At 51.5% G+C, this 20,444-nt stretch overlaps 2 protein-coding genes across 6 annotated transcripts in view; one reads left to right on the top strand and one right to left on the bottom strand.

Moving 5' to 3' along the window:
* The first annotated feature begins 7,251 nt into the window (after positions 1-7,251).
* Positions 7,252-9,843, top strand: LOC119931439 (cilia- and flagella-associated protein 251-like). The gene has a single exon (XM_038750082.1). It carries the CDS (start codon positions 7,252-7,254, stop codon positions 8,635-8,637), a length of 1,386 nt encoding a protein of 461 aa, XP_038606010.1. The 3' UTR covers positions 8,638-9,843.
* A 505-nt stretch (positions 9,844-10,348) lies between these two features.
* The window catches only part of PHF20 (PHD finger protein 20), a 96,146-nt gene continuing 86,050 nt past the window's right edge, over positions 10,349-20,444 (bottom strand). For all 5 annotated transcript variants that reach the window (XM_038750164.1, XM_038750167.1, XM_038750168.1 and 2 more), the window contains exons 18-19: positions 16,617-16,809; positions 10,349-10,580 (exon numbers count right to left, since the gene is read on the bottom strand). In XM_038750164.1, the coding sequence (XP_038606092.1) occupies positions 10,438-10,580; positions 16,617-16,809 (336 nt within the window). In that variant the 3' untranslated portion in view covers positions 10,349-10,437. The remainder of the gene's footprint in view (positions 10,581-16,616; positions 16,810-20,444) is intronic.

Raw genomic sequence — 20,444 nt, 5'->3', positions numbered from 1 at the left:
GCACTTAGTACAGTGCTCTGCCCACGGTAAACACTTAATAAATACCACTGATGATGGTAATGATGATACGGTGCGTTGCACACAGTAGCTGCTCATGATTATCATTTCCCCCTCTAGACTGTAAACTTGTTTTTTCGTTTTGTTCTGTTTTTAATGGTATTTGTTAAGTGCTCACTATGTGCCGGGCACTGTTCCACGCACGGGGGTAGATATGCAGTAATCATTCATTCGATCGTATTTATTGAGCGCTTACTGTGTGCAGAGCACTGTCCTAAATTGGAGACAGTCCCTGTCCCACATGGGGCTCACAGTCTTAATCCCCATTTTACAGATGAGGTAACTGAGGCCTAGAGAAATGGAGTGACTTGCCCACGGTCCCACAGCAGACAAGTTTTATTTTTTTGCAGTAATTTGTTAAGCGCTTTCTATGTGCCAGGCACTGTAATAAGCGTTAGGGGAAATGCAAAGCATTTCTTTCTGTGGAAAGAGCCCGGGCTTTGGAGTCAGAGGTCGTGGGTTCTAATCCCGGCTCCGCCATTTGTCAGCTGGGTGACTGTGGGCAAGTCACTTCACTTCTCTGGGCCTCAGTTCCCTCATCTGTAAAATGGGGACTGTGAGCGCCCTGTGGGACAACCTGATCACCTTGTAACCTCCCCAGCGCTTAGAACAGTGTTTCGCACATAGTAAGCGCTTAACAAATCCCATCATTATTATTATTACTATGTGCCGAGCGCAGTTCTAAGCTCTGGGGTAGATACAAGGTAATCAGGTCGGACAAGCGCTTAGTACAGTGCACAGAGAAGCACAGAGAAGCAGCGTGGCTCAGTGGAAAGAGCATGGGCTTTGGAGTCAGCGGTTGTGGGTTCAAATCCCAGCTCTACCAATTGTCAGTTGTGTGACTTTGGGCAAGTCACTTCACTTCTCTGGGCCTCACTGACCTCATCTGGAAAATGGGGATGAAGACTGTGAGTCCCCCGTGGGACAACCTGATCACCTAGTATCCCCCCCCAGCGCTTAGAACAGTGTTTCGCACATAGTAAGCGCTTAACAAATCCCATCATTATTATTATTACTATGTGCCGAGCGCAGTTCTAAGCTCTGGGGTAGATACAAGGTAATCAGGTCCGACAAGCGCTTAGTACAGTGCACAGAGAAGCACAGAGAAGCAGCGTGGCTCAGTGGAAAGAGCATGGGCTTTGGAGTCAGAGGTTGTGGGTTCAAATCCCGGCTCTACCAATTGTCAGCTGGGTGACTTTGGGCAAGTCACTTCACTTCTCTGGGCCTCAGTGACCTCATCTGGAAAATGGGGATGAAGACTGTGAGCCCCCCGTGGGACAACCTGATCACCTAGTATCCACCCCCCAGCGCTTAGAACAGTGTTTCGCACACAGTAAGCGCTTAACAAATGCCATCATTATTATTATTACTATGTGCCGAGCGCAGTTCTAAGCTCTGGGGTAGATACAAGGTAATCAGGTCCGACAAGCGCTTAGCACAGTGCACAGTGAAGCACAGAGAAGCAGCGTGGCTCAATGGAAAGAGCATGGGCTTTGGAGTCAGCGGTTGTGGGTTCAAATCCCGGCTCTACCAATTGTCAGCTGGGTGACTTTGGGCAAGTCACTTCACTTCTCTGGGCCTCAGTGACCTCATCTGGAAAATGGGGATGAAGACTGTGAGTCCCCCGTGGGACAACCTGATCACCTAGTATCCCCCCCAGCGCTTAGAACAGTGTTTCGCACACAGTAAGCGCTTAACAAATCCCATCATTATTATTATTACTATGTGCCGAGCGCAGTTCTAAGCTCTGGGGTAGATACAAGGTAATCAGGTCCGACAAGCGCTTAGTACAGTGCACAGTGAAGCACAGAGAAGCAGCGCGGCTCAGTGGAAAGAGCATGGGCTTTGGAGTCAGCGGTTGTGGGTTCAAATCCCAGCTCTACCAATTGTCAGTTGTGTGACTTTGGGCAAGTCACTTCACTTCTCTGGGCCTCAGTGACCTCATCTGGAAAATGGGGATGAAGACTGTGAGCCCCCCGTGGGACAACTCCATCACCTTGTAAACGCCCCAGCGCTTAGAACAGTGCTTTGCACATAGTAAGCGCTTAATAAATGCCATCATTAGTATTACAGTGCCTGGCACATAGTAACTGCTTAACAAATACCCCCCAAAAAACGCGTACGTAGGGAGATTCCAGTGTCAGGGGCCAATTTTCCAGACATATGGACTCGGGAATTGAAGGATTTCCTATCCAGAAGGGATCTTCAGTGCTCTGACTCAATAGGCAGTTGTCCCAAATGGGTTTCGGGAAGGTGAACAGGACGCGTAGAGAGCCTTGTGCATTCATTCCTTCATTCAATCGTATTTATTGGGCGCTTACTGTGTGCAGAGCACTGTACTAAGCGCTTGGGAAGTCCAAATTGGCCACATATAGAGACGGTCCCTACCCACCAACGGGCTCACGGTCTAGAAGGGGGAGACGGACGACGAAACAAAACATGGAGACGGGTGTCAAAATCGTCAGAACAAACAGAATTAAAGCTGGTGCGTAAGAAAGAAGTTGATTTTCTGTTTCATTCAGTCACATTTTTGAGCGCTCACTATGTGCAGAGAACGGCTCTAAGCACTTGGGAGAGAACAATACAAAAATAAACAGACATATTCCCTGCCCATAGTGTTTACTAAGCACTTGGGAAAGTAAAGAAGAATAATGAGAGTAAATAAGAATAAGAATAAGAGAGTAAAGAATAATACATATCTATTCTATTTATTTTATTTTGTTAATATGTTTGGTTTTGTTCTGTCTCCCCGAATAATACATATCTATTCTATTTATTTTATTTTGTTAATATGTTTGGTTTTGTTCCCTGTCTCCCCCTTCTAGACTGTGAGCCCGCTGTTGGGTAGGGAGTGTCTCTGTATGTCGCCAACTTGTACTTCCCAAGCGCTTAGTGCAGTGCTCTGCACACAGTAAGCGCTCAATAAATACGATTGATTGATTGATTGATTAAATTATAGCAAACAGACACATTTCCTGCCTACAAGGAGCTGACAGCCCATCATCATCATCATCATCAATCGTATTTATTGAGCGCTTACTATGTGCAGAGCACTGTACTAAGCGCTTGGGAAGTCCAAATTGGCAACACATAGAGACAGTCCCTACCCAACAGTGGGCTCACAGTCTAAGGAGACAGACATGAATATAAATAAATAAATTCCAGACCTGCTGTGGGGCTGAGAGGGGCTGTTTCCTTCAATCTATCAGTCAGTGGTATTTATTGAGCCCTTACTGTGTGCAGAGAATTGAACTAAAAGACTTTTTTTTGATGGCATTTATTACACGCTTACTATGTGCAAAGCACTGTTCTAAGAGCTGGGGCGGTTACAAGGTGATCAGCTTGTCCCACGGGGGGCTCACAGACTTCATCCCCATTTTAATTAATTAATGATAGCATTTATTAAGCGCTTACTATGTGCAAAGCACTGTTCTAAGCGCTGGGGAGGTTACAAGGTGATCAGCTTGTCCCACGGGGGGCTCACAGACTTCATCCCCATTTTACAGATGAGGGAACTGAGGCCCAGAGAATCAATCAATCGTATTTATTGAGGGCTTACTGTGTGCAGAGCACTGGACTAAGCGCTTGGGAAGTCCAAGTTGGCAACATAGAGAGACTGTCCCTACCCGACAGCGGGCTCACAGTCTAGAAGGGGGAGACAGGGAACAAAACCAAACATATTAACAAAATAAAATCAATAGACTAGATATGTACAAGTAAAATAGAGTAATAAATCTGTACAAACGTATATACATATATACAGGTGCTGTGGGGAAGGGAAGGAGGTAAGACGGGGGGATGGAGGGGGCAGGAGGGGGGGAGGAATCAATCAATCGTATTTATTGAGCGCTCACTGTGTGCAGAGCACTGTACTAAGTGCTTGAAGAGGGGGCTGAGTGTGGGAAGGCCTCCTGGAGGAGGTGAGCTCTCAGTAGGGCCTTGAAGGGAGGAAGAGAGCCAGCTTGGCGGAGGGGCAGAGGGATTGGGGGCATTCCAGGCCCGGGGGAGGACGTGGGCCGGGGGTCGACGGCGGGACGGGCGAGGATGAGGCCCGGTGAGGAGGTGAGCGGCGGCAGAGGAGCGGAGGGTGCGGGCTGGGAAGTACAAGTTGGCAACATGTATTGCTAGGATTATTATTATTCCGTTCCGACGGAATTGTCAGCTGTGCGACTTTGGGCAAGTCACCTCACTTCTCTGGGCCTCAGTTCCCTCATCTGGAAAATGGGGATGAAGACCGTGAGCGCCCCCGTGGGACAACCCTCATCACCTTGGAACATCCCCAGCGCTTAGCACGGTGTTTTGCACATGGTAAGCGCTTAATAAACGGCCGTCATTAGAGAAGCAGCGTGGCTCAGTGGAAAGGGCCCGGGCTTTGGAGTCGGAGGTCATGGGTTCAAGCCCCAGCTCCACCAAGTGTCAGCTGGGTGGCTTTGGGTGAGTCACTTCACTTCTCTGGACCTCGGTTCCCTCATCTGGAAAATGGGGATGAAGACTGTGAGCCCCCCGTGGGACAACCTGATCACCTTGTAACCTCCCCGGCGCTTAGAACAGTGCTTTGCACATAGTAAGCGCTTAACAAAAACCATCATTATTATTATTATTCTCTGGGCCTCGGTTCCCTCATCTGGAAAATGGGGATTAAAACTGTGAGCCCCCCGTGGGACAACCTGATCACCTTGTATCCTCCCCGGCGCTTAGAACAGTGCTTTGCACATAGTAAGCGCCTAACAAAAAGCATTATTATCATTATTATTATTCTCTGGGCCTCGGTTCCCTCATCTGTAAAATGGGGATGAAGACTGTGAGCCCCCCGTGGGACAACCTGATCACCTTGTAACCTCCCCGGCACTTAGAACCGTGCTTTGCACATAGTAAGCACTTAACAAAAACCATCGCTATTATTATTATTATTCTCTGGGCCTCGGTTCCCTCATCTGTAAAATGGGGATGAAGACTGTGAGCCCCCCGTGGGACAACCTGATCACCTTGTAACCTCCCCGGCACTTAGAACCGTGCTTTGCACATAGTAAGCACTTAACAAAAACCATCGCTATTATTATTATTATTCTCTGGGCCTCGGTTCCCTCATCTGTAAAATGGAGATGAAGACTGTGAGCCCCCCGTGGGACAACCTGATCACCTTGTAACCTCCCCGGCGCTTAGAACAGTGCTTTGCACATAGTAAGCGCTTAACAAAAACCATCATTATTATTATTATTATTTTCTGGGCCTCGGTTCCCTCATCTGGAAAATGGGGATTAAAACTGTGAGCCCCCCGTGGGACAACCTGATCACCTTGTTACCTTCCCGGCGCTTAAAACAGTGCTTTGCACATAGTAAGCGCTTAACAAATACCATCATTATTATTATTATTCTCTGGGCCTTGGTTCCCTCATCTGGAAAATGAGGATGAAGACTGTGAGCCCCCCGTGGGACAACCTGATCACCTTGTATCCTTCCCCGCACTTAGAACAGTGCTTTGCACATAGTAAGCGCTTAACAAAAACCATCATTATTATTCTTATTATTCTCTGGGCCTCGGTTCCCTCATCTGTAAAATAGGGATGAAGACTGTGAGCACCCTGTGGGACAACCTGATCACCTTGTAACCTTCCCGGCGCTTAGAACAGTGCTTTGCACATAGGAAGCGCTTAACAAATACCATCATTATTATTATTACTATTCTCTGGGCCTCGATTCCCTCATCTGGAAAATGGGGATTAATCAATCAATCAATCGTATTTATTGAGCACTTGCTGTGTGCAGAGCACTGTACTAAGCGCTTGGGAAGTACAAGCTGGCAACATCTAGAGACAGTCCCTACCCAACAGCGGGCTCACAGCCTAGAAGGGGGAGACAGAGAACAAAACCAAACATACTAACAAAACAAAGCAAATAGAATAGATAGGTACTAGTAAAATAAATAAACTGTGAGCCTCCCGTGGGACCACCTGATCACCTTGCAACCTTCCCGGCGCTTAGAACAGTGCTTTGCACATGGTAAGTGCTTAACAAAAGCCATCTTTATTATTATTATTATTCTTCTCTGGGCCTCGGTTCCCTCACCTGTATATATGTATATATGTTTGTACATATTTATTACTCTATTTATTTATTTTATTTGTACATATCTATTCTATTTATTTTATTTCGTTAATATGTTTGGTTTGTTCTCTGTCTCCCCCTTTTAGACTGTGAGCCCACTGTTGGGTAGGGACCGTCTCTATATGTTGCCAATTTGTACTTCCCAAGCGCTTAGTACAGTGCTCTGCACATAGTAAGCGCTCAATAAATACGATTGATGATGATGATGATGATCTGGAAAATGGGGATTAAAACTGTGAGCCCCCCGTGGGACAACCTGATCACCTTGTAACCTTCCCGGCGCTTAGAACAGTGCTTTGCACATAGTAAGCGCTTAACAAATACCATCATTCTTCTTCTTCTTCTCTGGGCCTCGATTCCCTCATCTGTAAAATGGGGATTAAAACTGTGAGCCCCCCGTGGGACAACCCGATCACCTTGTAACCTCCCCGGCGCTTAAAACATTGCTTTGCACATAGTAAGCGCTTAACAAAAACCATTATTATTATTATTATTTTCTGGGCCTTGGTTCCCTCATCTGTAAAATAGGGATGAAGACTGTGAGCCCCCCGTGGGACAACCTGATCACCCTGTAACCTCCCCGGCGCTTAAAACAGTGCTTTGCACATAGTAAGCCCTTAACAAAAACCGTCATTATTATTATTTTCTGGGCCTCGGTTTCCTCATCTGTAAAATGGGGATTAAAACTGTGAGCCCCCCGTGGGACCTCATCACCTTGTATCCTCCCCAGCGCTTAGAACAGTGCTTTGCACATAGTAAGCGCTTAACAAAAACCATCATTATTATTATTATTATTCTCTGGGCCTCGGTTCCTTCATCTGGAAAATGGGGATGAAAACTGTGAGCCCCCCGTGGGACAACCTGATCACCTTGTAACCTTCCCGGCGCTTAGAACAGTGCTTTGCACATAGTAAGCGCTTAATAAATGCTTTCATTATTATTATTATTATTATTATTATTATTATTGCTCCGAAGAGGCCCGAAGTCCCGCCTCCTCAGGCCCCCGCGGGCTGGGACCATAGAGGAGGGCTTTCAGAGCGGCCGCCAGAGCAACTTCCGGTCCCGCCCCTCTGGGCGCCTCGGGAGTCTATGGCGGCCGCCTCGTCCTCCTGCGGCTCTCCGTCGTCCTCCTGGTCCGGCCCCGTGGGGCTCCTGGCGACGCGGGGGCGCGCGGGGCCCGCTGAGGAGACGCGGGGGCGCGCCGGCCTCCCTGACGGACGGGAGCGCGCGGGGCCCGTCGAAGAGGAGCGGGGGCGCGCCGGCCCGGCCGAGGAGGCGCGGGAGCGCGCGGGGCCCGCTGAGGAGATGAGGGAGCAAGCGGGGCTCGCTGAAGAGGAGCGGGAGCGCGCGGGGTCCGAGGAGGCGAGGCGGGAGCGCGCCTTACTCGCTGACGGACGGGAGCGCGCAGGGCCAGCTGAGGAGATGCGGAAGCGCGCCGCCCTCGCTGACGGACGGGAGCGCGCGGGGCCCCCTGAGGAGATGCGGGAGCAGGCCGGTCGAGCCGAGGAGGAGCGGGAGCGCGCGGGGCCCCCTGAGGAGATGCGGGAGCGCGCCGGCCTCGCTGGCGGACGGGAGCGCGCGGGGCTCGAGGAGGCGATGCGGGAGCGCGCCTTATTTGCTGACGGACGGGAGCGCGCGGGGCCCGCTGAGGAGATGCGGGGGCGCGCCAGCCTCCCTGACGGACGGGAGTGCGCGGGGCCCGCTGAAGAGGCGCGGGAGCGCGCCGGCCCAGCCGAGGAGGAGCGGGGGCGCGCGGGGCCCGCTGAGGCGATGAGGGAGCGCGCGGGGCCCATTGAAGGGGCGCGGGAGCGCGCGTGGTTCGAGGAGGCGATGCGGGAGCGCGCGTGGCCTGCTGAGGCGATGTGGGAGCGCGCCGGCCTCAATGACGGACGGGAGCGCGCGGGGCCCGCTGAGGCGATGCGGGCGCGCGCCGGCCTCGCTGACGGACGGGAGCGCGCGGGGCTCGAGGAGGCGATGCGGGAGCGTGCCTTATTTGCTGACGGACGGGAGCGCGCGGGGCCCGCTGAGGCGATGAGGGAGCGCGCCGGACTCGCTGACGGACGGGAGCGCGCGGGGCCCGCTGAGGCGATGCGGGAGCGCGCGTGGCCCGCTGAAGAGGCGCGGGAGCGCGCGGGGCCCACTGAGGCGGAGGAGGAGCGGGAGCGCGCGGGGCCCGATTTAGAGGAGGAGGAGGAGGAGGAGGAAGAAGAAGCGGAGCCCCCGGGTCGGGTGGGCCCGGATCGCCTGGGGCGGCGGTTCCGGTCGTTCCGTTACCGGGCGTCTCTGGGCCCGCGGGCGGCCTTCGCGCGTCTCCGCCGCCTGTCGCGCCAGTGGCTGCGGCCCGACGTGCGCACCAAGGAGCAGATCCTGGAGATGGTCGTCCGAGAACAGCTCCTGCACATCCTGCCCCCGCATCTCGCCGCCAGCGCCGCCAACAATGCCACACGGCGACCCGACGCCAGGATCACCGGCTGACCCCCGGTACCCCACGGCGACCTCCGACCTCCGACCCCGACGGCAGCATCACCGGCTGACCCCCGTTCCCCCACGGCGACCTCCGACCCCGACGGCAGCATCACCGGCTGACCCCCGTTCCCCCACGACTTCTGACCTCCGACCCTGTCGTCAGGATCACCGACCGACCCCCCCCTTCCCCCCCAACGACCTCTGACCCCGATGTCAGGAATACCGGCTGACGACCCCCCCCCCAACAATCTCTGACCTCCAACCCCACCACCCGATGCCAGGATCACCGGCTGCCCTCCCCCACAATGACCTCTGACCTCCAACCCCGCCCACCACCCCAACATCAGGATCACCGTCTGACCCCCACCAATGATCTCTGGCCTCCAACCCCACTCACCACCCCGACATCATGGTCACCGGCTGACCCCCGCCAACGACCTCTGGCCCCCGACCCCGCTCACCACCCCAACGTCAAGGTCACCGGCTGACCCCCACCAACGACCTCTGACCTCCAACCCCGCTCACCACCCCAACGCCAAGGTCACCGTCTGACCCCCCCACGACCTCTGACCTCCAACCCCACTCACCACCCCAACATCAAGGTCACCGGCTGACCCCCCCCCATGACCCCTGACTCCCAACGCCTCATCCCCCCTCAATGACCTCTGATATCCAACCCCACCACCTGACATCAGGATCACCTGCTGACCCCCATCATTCGCCCCCACAACGACCTCTGACCTCCAATCCCCACCCCCTGACATCAGGATCACCAGGTGACCCTCACACACACACACACACACACAATGATCTCTGACCTTCGACCCCACCTCCAGGCCAGGGCATCCTCCTCCACGCCCACCCCAGGGGGTCCCAGATGCCCTGCCCACCCCCAACATCCTTCCCTGCCCTGAGGGGGACCACCTGGGGGGTGTCCATCCAGCCTCCCCCTCGCAGCTTGAGTTTGTGCTACCATTCTGCTACCCTTCCGCCCGCGGCCTGGGTCCTGGATGCCCGGGGTCGGCCCCTGAGATGCCCACCTTTCAGCGGCGGGCCGGGCAAGAGGGGCTGCTCCCGTGCCCCCCGACCCCCTCCCACCCGCCCCAGTGGCCCGGAGTGAACGGGAGGGGAGGAGGCGAGGCCTCTGAGCAGCAGTGGGTAAGCTTTATTCCAAATGTTACGGCAAAATAAAACCTTCTCTCCGCTGTACAGGCATTAGTCTCGCTCTCGATCTCGCTTAACCCCAACCGGTGACCGGAACAACCGAGTCCCTGAAAGAGATGGTGACCGCCTGCCCCCCGCCCGGCCCACCAAGGGGCCGTGGAGCGGCGGGGCGCGGGCAGGGGCCGCGGCGGAGACCCTCGGCTCCGCTCGGTTTCAGGTTCGAGATGTCTCGGCGTCCCCCCCCAAAGTCCCCGGCCCGGGCGGCGTGGCTCTGCCCGCAGGATGCCACGGCCCGAGCCAAGTCTGGGAAGAGGCCGGCCCGCGGGTACCACCCCTCCCGCCCGAGGCCGAAGCGGAGGGACGGGGATGGGAGAGTCCCGGGGTCCCCCCGGCTCAGTCGGCGCCTCGCGCCGGGCCCCCCGGGGCGGGCGGTGACCCTGGAGGAGAAGAGCGAGTCCCCAATGCACCTTCCAAAGCTTGCTCGGTCGCGGAAGCGTCGGCCGCCTCGCCGGAGACCGTCATAAATAAGGAGAACCGTCCTTTGCCGGGTCCGGCCTCCGCTGCTCCGGACGGGAGAGTCACCGGAAAGGGGGGGAGCGCCGCGGCGCTCCCGTGCCCGCGCCCGGCGGCGGGGGCCCCGCGGCCTCACGTGGCGCGGCCCGATGCCATCTGCTGCACCTTGCCCAGGTCCATGAGGAGCTGCTTGATGCAGTGCTTGAGCTGCGGGAGCCGGGCCAGGGGCTCGGGGGGCTCCAGCTCGCCCGTGTAATCCAACCAGCTTTCCAGGACTGGCGCGGAGACGGGGAGGAAGGGGAGACGGAGCCGGTGAGCGCCCACCCCGCGCCCGCCCCGCGGACCCCTCGTTTCCTCGCTGGCACCCCGGGCCAAACCACCCAGCCCGACCGCTGTGAGCCCACTGTGGGGTCTCTAGATGTTGCCAACTTGGACTTCCCAAGCGCTTAGTCCGGTGCTCTGCACACGGTAAGCGCTCAATAAATACGATTGATTGATTAATAAGTGCCACCATTATTATTATTATTATTATTATTCATTCATTCAATCGTATTTATTGAGTGCTTACTGTGTGCAGCGCGCTGTACTAAGCTCCCTCATCCCCCCGCTTTACGACATCCCTTAAGTGCTTACTATACGTTAAGTGCTTACTATGGTCCCTATGGGTAGGGACCGTCTCTATATGGTGCCAACTTGGACTTCCCAAGCGCTTAGTCCGGTGCTCTGCACACGGTAAGCGCTCAATAAATACGATTGATTGATTAATAAGTGCCACCATTATTATTATTATCATTCATTCATTCAATTGTATTTATTGAGTGCTTACTGTGTGCAGCGCGCTGGACTAAGCTCCCTCATCCCCCCGCTTTACGACATCCCTTAAGTGCTTACTATACGTTAAGTGCTTACTATGGTCCCTATGGGTAGGGACCGTCTCTATATGTTGCCAACTTGGACTTCCCAAGCGCTTAGTCCAGTGCTCTGCACACGGTAAGCGCTCAATAAATACGATTGATTGATTAATAAGTGCCACCATTATTATTATTATTATTATTATTCATTCATTCAATCGTATTTATTGAGTGCTTACTGTGTGCAGCGCACTGTACTAAGCTCCCTCATCCCCCCCCCCCCCCGCTTTACGACATCCATTAAGTGCTTACTATCCGTTAAGTGCTTATTATGGTCCCTATGGGTAGGGACCGTCTCTATATGTTGCCAACTTGGACTTCCCAAGCGCTTAGTCCAGTGCTCTGCACACGGTAAGCGCTCAATAAATACGATTGATTGATTAATAAGTGCCACCATTACTATTACTATTATTCATTCATTCAATCGTATTTATTGAGCGCTTACTGTGTGCAGCGCACTGGACTAAGCTCCCTCATCCCCCCGCTTTACGACATCCGTTAAGTGCTTACTATCCATTAAGTGCTTACTATGGTCCCTATGGGTAGGGCCCGTCTCTATATGTTGCCAACTTGGACTTCCCAAGCGCTTAGTACAGTGCTCTGCACACAGTAAGCGCTCAATAAATACGATTAATTGATTAATAAGTGCCACCATTATTATTATTATTATTATTATTCATTCATTCAATCGTATTTATTGAGCGCTTACTGTGTGCAGCGCACTGGACTAAGCTCCCTCATCCCCCCGCTTTACGACATCCCTTAAGTGCTTACTATGGTCCCTGTGGGTAGGGACCGTCTCTATATGTTGCCAACTTGGACTTCCCAAGCGCTTAGTACAGTGCTCTGCACACAGTAAGCGCTCAATAAATACGATGGATTAATAAGTGCCATTATTATTATTACCATTCATTCATTCATTCAATTGTATTTATTGAGTGCTTACTGTGTGCAGCGCACTGGACTAAGCTCCCTCATCCCCCCGCTTTACGACATCCCTTAAGTGCTTACTATCCATTAAGTGCTTACTATGGTCCCTATGGGTAGGGACCGTCTCTCTATGTTGCCAACTTGTACTTCCCAAGCGCTTAGTACAGTGCTCTGCACACAGTAAGCGCTCAATAAATATGATTGAATGATAAGCGCTCAATAAATACGAATGAATTTAGACTGTGAGCCCACTGTTGGGCAGGGACTGTCTCTATATGTTGCCAACTTGTACTTCCCAAGCGCTTAGTACAGTGCTCTGCACACAGTAAGCGCTCAATAAATATGATTGAATGATAAGTGCTCAATAAATACGAATGAATTTAGACTGTGAGCCCACTGTTGGGCAGGGACTGTCTCTATATGTTGCCAACCTGTACTTCCCAAGCGCTTAGTCTAGTGCTCTGCACACAGTAAGCGCTCAATAAATACGATTGATGATGATGAATGAATGAATGACTACTATGTGCCAGGCACCATCCTAAGCGCTGGTACGGATACAAGGTAATCGGACCGGACGCAGTCCGTGTCCCCCCCGTGGGGCTCACCGCCTTCACCTCCATTTCACAGATGAGGAAAGTGAGGCCCAGAGAAGGGAAATGACAGGCCCAAGGTCACACAGCCGACGAGTGGCGGAGCTGGGATCCGAACCCACGTCCTCTGACCCCCAAGCCCTGTCCGCTCGGCGGCCGGACTGGACCCCTGGGCGTTACGGAGGTGCCCGCCGCCGCATACCCGCAGAGGCCCAACTCCCAGCCCCCAGCGCTTAGAACAGTGCTTTGCACATAGTAAGCGCTTAATAAATGCCATCATTATTATCATTATCACATCCAGATCCATCATTTATTTACTTCCATTACTCCACGCTGCATGAAGCAGCGTGGCTCAGTGGAAAGAGCCCGGGCTTTGGAGTCAGAGGCCATGGGTTCAAATCCCGGCTCCGCCACTTGTCAGCTGGGTGACCTTGGGCAAGTCACTTCTCTGCGCCTCAGTTCCCTCATCTGGAAAATGGGGATTAAAACTGGGAGCCCCCCGTGGGACAACCTGATCACCTTGTAACCTCCCCAGCGCTTAGAACAGTGCTCTGCACATAGCGCTTAATCAATCAATCAATCGTATTTATTGAGCGCTTACTGGGTGCAGAGCACTGTACTAAGCGCTTGGGAAGTCCAGGTTGGCAACATACAGAGACGGTCCCTACCCAACAGTGGGCTCACAGTCTAAAATAATAAATAGAGAAGCAGCGTGGCTCAGTGGAAAGAGCCCGGGCTTTGGAGTCAGAGGTCATGGGTTCAAATCCCCGCTCTGCCAATTGTCAGCAGTGTGACTTTGGGCAAGTCACTTCACTTCTCTGTGCTTCAGTTACCTCATCTGTAAAATGGGGATTAAGACTGTGAGCCCCCTGAGGGACAACCTGATCGCCTTGTAACTTCCCCAGCGCTTAGAACAGTGCTTTGCACATAGTAAGCGCTTAATAAATGCCATCATCATCATTATTATTATTATTGTTATTATTAAATGCCATCATTATTAGTATTATTATTCATGCCTGTCTCCCTATCTAGACTTTTAAAGTTCACTGTAGGCCAAGAGTGTGTCTTTTATACTGTACTCTTCCAAAGACTTAGTAATAATAATAATAATAATAATAATAATAATAATAATAATAATGACAGCGTTTACTAAGCACTTACTATGTGCAAAGCACAGTTCCAAGCACCGGGGAGGCTACAAGGTGATCAGGTTGTCCCATGGCGGGGGGGCTCAGAGTCAATCCCCATTTTCCAGATGAGGGAACTGAGGCCCAGAGAAGTGAGGTGACTTGCCCAAAGTCACCCAGCTGACAATAGGCGGAGCGGGGATTTGAACCCATGACCACTGACTCCAAATCAATCAATCAATCGTATTTATTGAGCGCTTACTGTGTGCACAGCACTGTACTAAGTGCTTGGGAAGTCCAAGTTGGCAACACCTAGAGACGGTCCCTACCCGACAGCGGGCTCACAGTCTAAAAGGGGGAGACAGAGAACAAAACCAAACATACTAACAAAATAAAATAAACACTAATAATGATGGCATTTGTTAAGCGCTTACTATGTGCAAAGCACTGTTCTAAGCACTGGGGAGGCGACAAGGTGATCAGGCTGTACGAGAAGCAGTGTGGCTCAGTGGAAAGAGCCCGGGCTTTGGAGTCAGAGGTCATGGGTTCAAATCCCAGCTCCGCCAACTGTCCGCTGTGTGACTTTGGGCAAGTCACTGCACTTCTCTGGGCCTCAGTTACCTCATCTGGAAAATGGGGATTAAAACTGTGAGCCCACCGTGGGACAACTTGATCACCTTGTAACCTCCCCAGCGTTTAGAACAGTGCTTTGCACATAGTAAGCGCTTAACAAATGCCATTATTATTATTATTATAAGCGCTTAGTACAGTGCTCTGCACACAGTAAGCGCTCAATACGATTGATTGATCAGGTTGTCCCACGGGGGGCTCACAGTCAATCCCCGTTTTACAGATGAGGCCACTGAGGCCCAGAGAAGTGAAGTGACTTGCCCAAAAGTCACACAGCTGGCAATTGGCGGAGCGAGGATTTGAACCCATGACCACTGGCTCCAAAGCCTGGGCTCTTTCCACTGAGCCACGCTGCTTCTCAATAATTTAGTAAGTGCTTACTATGTGCAGAGCACTGTTCTAAGCGCTAGGGAGGTTACAAGGTGATCGGGGGGGCTCTCAGGGTGAATCCCCATTTTCCAGGTGAGGCCACTGAGGCCCGGAGAAGTGAAGTGACTTGCCCCAAGTCACCCAGCTTACAAACGGCGGAGCCGAGATTTGAACCCATGACCTCTGACTCCAAAGCCCAGGCTCTTTCCACTGAGCCACGCTGCTTCTCAATAATAACGGCATTTAGTAAGCGCTTACTGTGTGCAGAGCGCTTCTAAGCGCTAGGGAGGTTACAAGGTGATCGGCGGGGGGGGGTGTGTGCTCCCAGTCTTCATCCCCATTTTCCAGATGAGGGAACTGAGGCCCGGAGAAGTGAAGTGACTTGCCCCCAGTCACCCAGCTGACAATCGGCGGGGCCGGGATTTGAACCCACGACCTCTGACTCCCAAGCCCGGGCTCTTCCCACTGGGCCCCGCTGCCTCGCTACTTGTCATCATCATCATCAATCGTATTTATTGAGCGCTTACTGTGTGCAGAGCACTGGACTGAGCGCTTGGGAAGTACAAATTGGCAACATCTAGAGCCAGCCCCTACCCCACAGTGGGCTCACAGTCTAAAAGGGGGAGACGGAGGACAAAACCAAACATACTAACAAAATAAAATAAACAGAATAGATATGGGCAAGTAAAATAAATAAATAGAGTAATAAATATGTACAAACATATATACTTGGCTCACAGTCTAAAAGGGGGAGACAGAGGACAAAACCAAACATACTAACAAAATAAAATAAATAGAATAGATATGGACAAGTAAAATAAATAAATAGAGTAATAAATATGTACAAACATATATACTTGGCTCACAGTCTAAAAGGGGGAGACAGAGAACAAAACCAAACATACTAACAGAATAAAATAAATAGAATAGATACGGACAAGTAAAATAGAGTAATAAATATGTACAAACATATATACTTGGCTCACAGTCTAAAAGGGGGAGACAGAGAACAAAACCAAACATACTAACAGAATAAAATAAATAGAATAGATATGGACAAGTAAAATAAATAAATAGAGTAATAAATATGTACAAACATATATACTTGGCTCACAGTCTAAAAGGGGGAGACAGAGAACAAAACCAAACATACTAACAAAATGAAATAAATAGAATAGATACGGACAAGTAAAATAAATAGAGTAATAAATATGTACATACTTGGCTCACAGACTAAAAGGGGGAGACAGAGAACAAAACCAAACATACTAACAAAATAAAATAAATAGAATAGATACGGACAAGTAAAATAGAGTAATAAATATGTACAAACATATATACTTGGCTCACAGTCTAAAAGGGGGAGACAGAGAACAAAACCAAACATACTAACAGAATAAAATAAATAGAATAGATATGGACAAGTAAAATAAATAAATAGAGTAATAAATATGTACAAACATATATACTTGGCTCACAGTCTAAAAGGGGGAGACAGAGAACAAAACCAAACATACTAACAGAATGAAATAAATAGAATAGATATGGACAAGTAAAATAAATAAATAGAGTAATAAATATGTACAAACATATATACTTGTCTCCTCCAGGCTCCTGAGGGCTGGACGGTGAGCCCACTGTTGGGTCGGGACCGTCTCTAGATGTGGCCAACTCGGACTTCCCGGGCGCTCAGTACAGTGCTCTGCACACGGTAGGCGCTCAATAAATACGATTGATGGGATTTTTTTTTTTACCGTCCAGCTCCTTCTCGATGAAATCCATCCGGTGGGAGACTTGGTCCTGAAGCGACTCGACGTGGGTGAGCAGGTTGAACTGCCACTGGAGCTGAGAGCCGCCGCCGCCGCCGCCGCCCTCGCCCGCCGCCTTCTCCGTCACCTCCTGCTCCCCCGCGGCCGCGGGCATCGGCTCCGCCGGGCACTCTCGCACCTGCGGACGGGACGTGGTCATGGGTTCGAATCCCGGCTCCGCCACCCGTCTGCTGTGTGACCCTGGGCAAGTCACTTCACTTCTCTGAGCCTCATCTGGAAAATGGGGATGAGGACTGGGAGCCCCCCGTGGGACAACCTCATCACCTTGTATCCCCCCCTACAGCGCTTAGTACGGTGCTTTGCACATAGTAAGCGCTTAATAATAATAATATTTATTAAGCACTTACTATGTGCAAAGCACCGTTCTAAGCGCTGGGGAGGTTACAACGTGATCAGGTTGTCATCATCATCATCAATCGTATTTATTGAGCGCTTACTGGACTAAGCGCTTGGGAAGTACAAATTGGCAACATAGAGAGACGGCCCCTACCCAACAGTGGGCTCACAGTCTAAAAGGGGGTTACACGGGGGGCTCGCAGTCTTCATCCCCATTTGACAGATGAGGGAACTGAGGCCCAGAGGAGTGAAGTGATTTGCCCAAAGTCACCCGGCTGACAACTGGCAGAGCCGGGATTTGAACCCATGACCTCTGACTCCAAAGCCCGGGGTCTTTCCACTGAGCCACGCTGATAAATGCCACTATTACATTACAGAGGGACGGCCGTGGGTTTGGGGCGCGGCGGCGGCGGGGCAGAGGACGGGCTGAACCTGTATATATGTTTGTACATATTGATTATTTATTTTATTTGTACATACTTATTCTATTTCTTTTACTTTGTTAATACGCTGAGAAGCGGCATGGCTCAATGGAAAGAGCCCCGGCTTTGGAGTCAGAGGTCAGGGGTTCAAATCCCGGCTCCGCCCATTGTCAGCTGGGTGACTTTGCGCCAGTCACTTCACTTCTCTGGGCCTCAGTTCCCTCATCTGGAAAATGGGGATGAAGACCGTGAGCCCCCCGTGGGACAACCTGAACACCTTGTATCCCCCGCCCAGCGCTTAGAGCAGTGCTTTGCACATAGTAAGCGCTTAATAAATGCCATTATTACATTACAGAGGGACGGCTGTGGGTTTGGGGCGCGGCGGCAGGGCAGAGGACGGGCTTAACCTGTATATATGTTTATACTTATTTATTACTCTATTTTATTCGCACATACCTATTCTATTTCTTTTACTTTGTTAATACGCTGAGAAGCAGCGTGGCTCCACGGAAAGAGCCCGGGCTTTGGAGTCAGAGGTCACGGGTTCAAATCCCGGCTCCGCCCATTGTCAGCTGGGTGACTTTGGGCCAGTCACTTCACTTCTCTGGGCCTCAGTGCCCTCATCTGGAAAATGGGGATGAAGACTGTGAGCCCCCCGTGGGACAACCTGAACACCTTGTAACCTCCCCAGTGCTTCGAACAGTGCTTTGCACATAGTCAGCGCTTAATAAATGCCATTATTATATTATTATTATTATTATTATAACCCCCAGGGAAACCAGCCTCCGCCTCCCGTGGGGGAAGACCCGCTCCGTGCTATTCCTATAATGATGGCATTTATTCAGCGCTCACTATGTGCCAAGCACTGTTCTGAGCGCTGGGGGGGTTACAAGGTGATCAGGCTGTCCCACGGGGGGCTCACGGTCTTCATCCCCATTTTACAGATGAGGTCACTGAGGCACAGAGAAGTGTACATTTCTATCCTATTTATTTTATTTTGTTGGTATGTTTGGTTCTGTTCTCTGTCTCCCCCTTTTAGATTGTGAGCCCACTGTTGAGTAGGGACTGTCTCTATGTGTTGCCAACTTGGACTTCCCAAGCGCTTAGTACAGTGCTCTGCACATAGTAAGCGCTCAATAAATACGATTGATTGATTGATTGATTGAAGTGACTTGCCCACAGTCGCACAGCTGACACGCTGCTAAGCAGCGTGGCTCGGTGGCTTCCTCCCTTCAAAGCCCTACTGAGAGCTCACCTCCTCCGGGAGGCCTTCCCACACTGAGCCCCCGCCTTACCTCCTTCCCCTCCCCACAGCGCCTGTATATATGTTTGTACGGATTTATTACTCTATTTACTTATTTTATTTGTACATACTTATTCTATTTATTTTATTTCGTTAATACGTTTTGTTTCGTTCTCTGTCTCCCCCTTCTAGACTGTGAGCCCGCTGTTGGGTCGGGACCGGCTCTAGATGTTGCCAACTTCCCAAGCGCTTAGTCCAGTGCTCTGCACACAGTAAGCGCTCAATAATTAGAACAGTGCTTTGCACATAGTAAGCGCTTAATAAATGCCATAAAAAAAAAATAAATACGATTGAATGAATGAATGAATGAACGAACGAACCCGGGGCCGGGAGGCAGAAGGACCCCTGGGTTGGACTCCCAGCTCCGCCACAGATCCGCTGTGTGAACTTGGGCCGGTCGCTTCACTTCTCTGGGCCTCAGTTCTCTCATCTGTAAAATGGGGGCTAGGACTGTGAGCTCCATGAGGGGCAGGGACTAAAACCCAGCTGATTACCTTGAATCTCTCCCAGCGCTTAGAACAGTGCTTGGCACATAGTAGGCGCTTAAATAAATAATAGTAATGATGGCATTTATTACGCGCTTACTATGTGCAGAGCACTGTTCTAAGTGCTGGGGAGGTTACAGGGTGATCGGGTTGTCCCACGGGGGGCTCACAGTCTTTAACCCCCGTTTTACAGATGAGGAAACCGAGGCCCAGAGAAGTGAAGTGACTCGCCCAAAGTCACATGGCTGACGATTGGCGGAGCCGGGATTTGAACCCATGACCTCCGACTCCAAAGCCCGGGCTCTTTCCACTGAGCCGTTCTCTGCTTAACAAGTACCATCGTTAATATTATGACTCTGGCTACTGCATAGGAAGCAGAGAAGCGGCGTGGCTCAGCGGAAGGAGCCCGGGCTTTGGAGTCGGAGGTCACGGGTTCAAATCCCAGCTCCGCCAACTGTCAGCTGTGTGACTTTGGGCGAGTCACTTCGCTTCTCTGTGCCTCAGTGACCTCATCTGTAAAATGGGGATTAAGACTGGGAGCCCCACGTGGGACAGCCTGATCACCTTCTCTGTGCCTCAGTTACCTCATCTGTAAAATGGGGATTAAGACTGTGAGCCCCACGTGGGACAACCTGATCACCTTGTATCCCCCCAGCGCTTAGAACAGTGCTTTGCACATAGTAAGCGCTTAAATATCATCATCATAGGACCAGCAGAAGGGGTCGGCTTAGCCCACAAAGGGCCTGCATTTAGCTTTAATTCCATTTGTTCCGCCGACTTGACACCCGTCCCCATGTTTTGTTTTCTTGTCCGTCTCCCCCTTCTAGACGGTGAGCCCGTTGTTGGGTAGGGACCGTCTCTATCTAATAATAATAAAAATGATGGCATTTATTAAGCGCTTACTATGTGCGGAGCACTGTTCTAAGCGCTGGGGAGGTTCCAAGGTGGTCAGTTTGTCCCACGGGGGGCTCGCAGTCTTCATCCCCGTTTTGCAGATGAGGGAACTGAGGCACAGGGAAGTGACTTGCCCAGAGTCACACAGCTAATTGGCGGAGCAGGGATTTGAACCCATGACCTCTGACTCCCCCTTTGTTTTGTCTCCCCCTTTTAGACTGTGAGCCCACTGTTGGGTAGGGACTGTCTCTAGATGTTGCCAACTTGTACTTCCCAAGCGCTTAGTACAGTTCCCCCTCTGTTTTGTCTCCCC

The sequence above is a fragment of the Tachyglossus aculeatus genome, chromosome 8 (genome assembly GCF_015852505.1).
Source record: "Tachyglossus aculeatus isolate mTacAcu1 chromosome 8, mTacAcu1.pri, whole genome shotgun sequence".
NCBI lineage: Eukaryota > Metazoa > Chordata > Mammalia > Monotremata > Tachyglossidae > Tachyglossus > Tachyglossus aculeatus.
This window is presented reverse-complemented; position numbering and strand designations above follow the sequence as displayed.

Bases quoted from the DNA above. Each gene is read 5' to 3' on its own strand.
- LOC119931439 (XM_038750082.1), top strand. From the start codon at position 7,252: ATGGCGGCCGCCTCGTCCTCCTGCGGCTCTCCGTCGTCCTCCTGGTCC.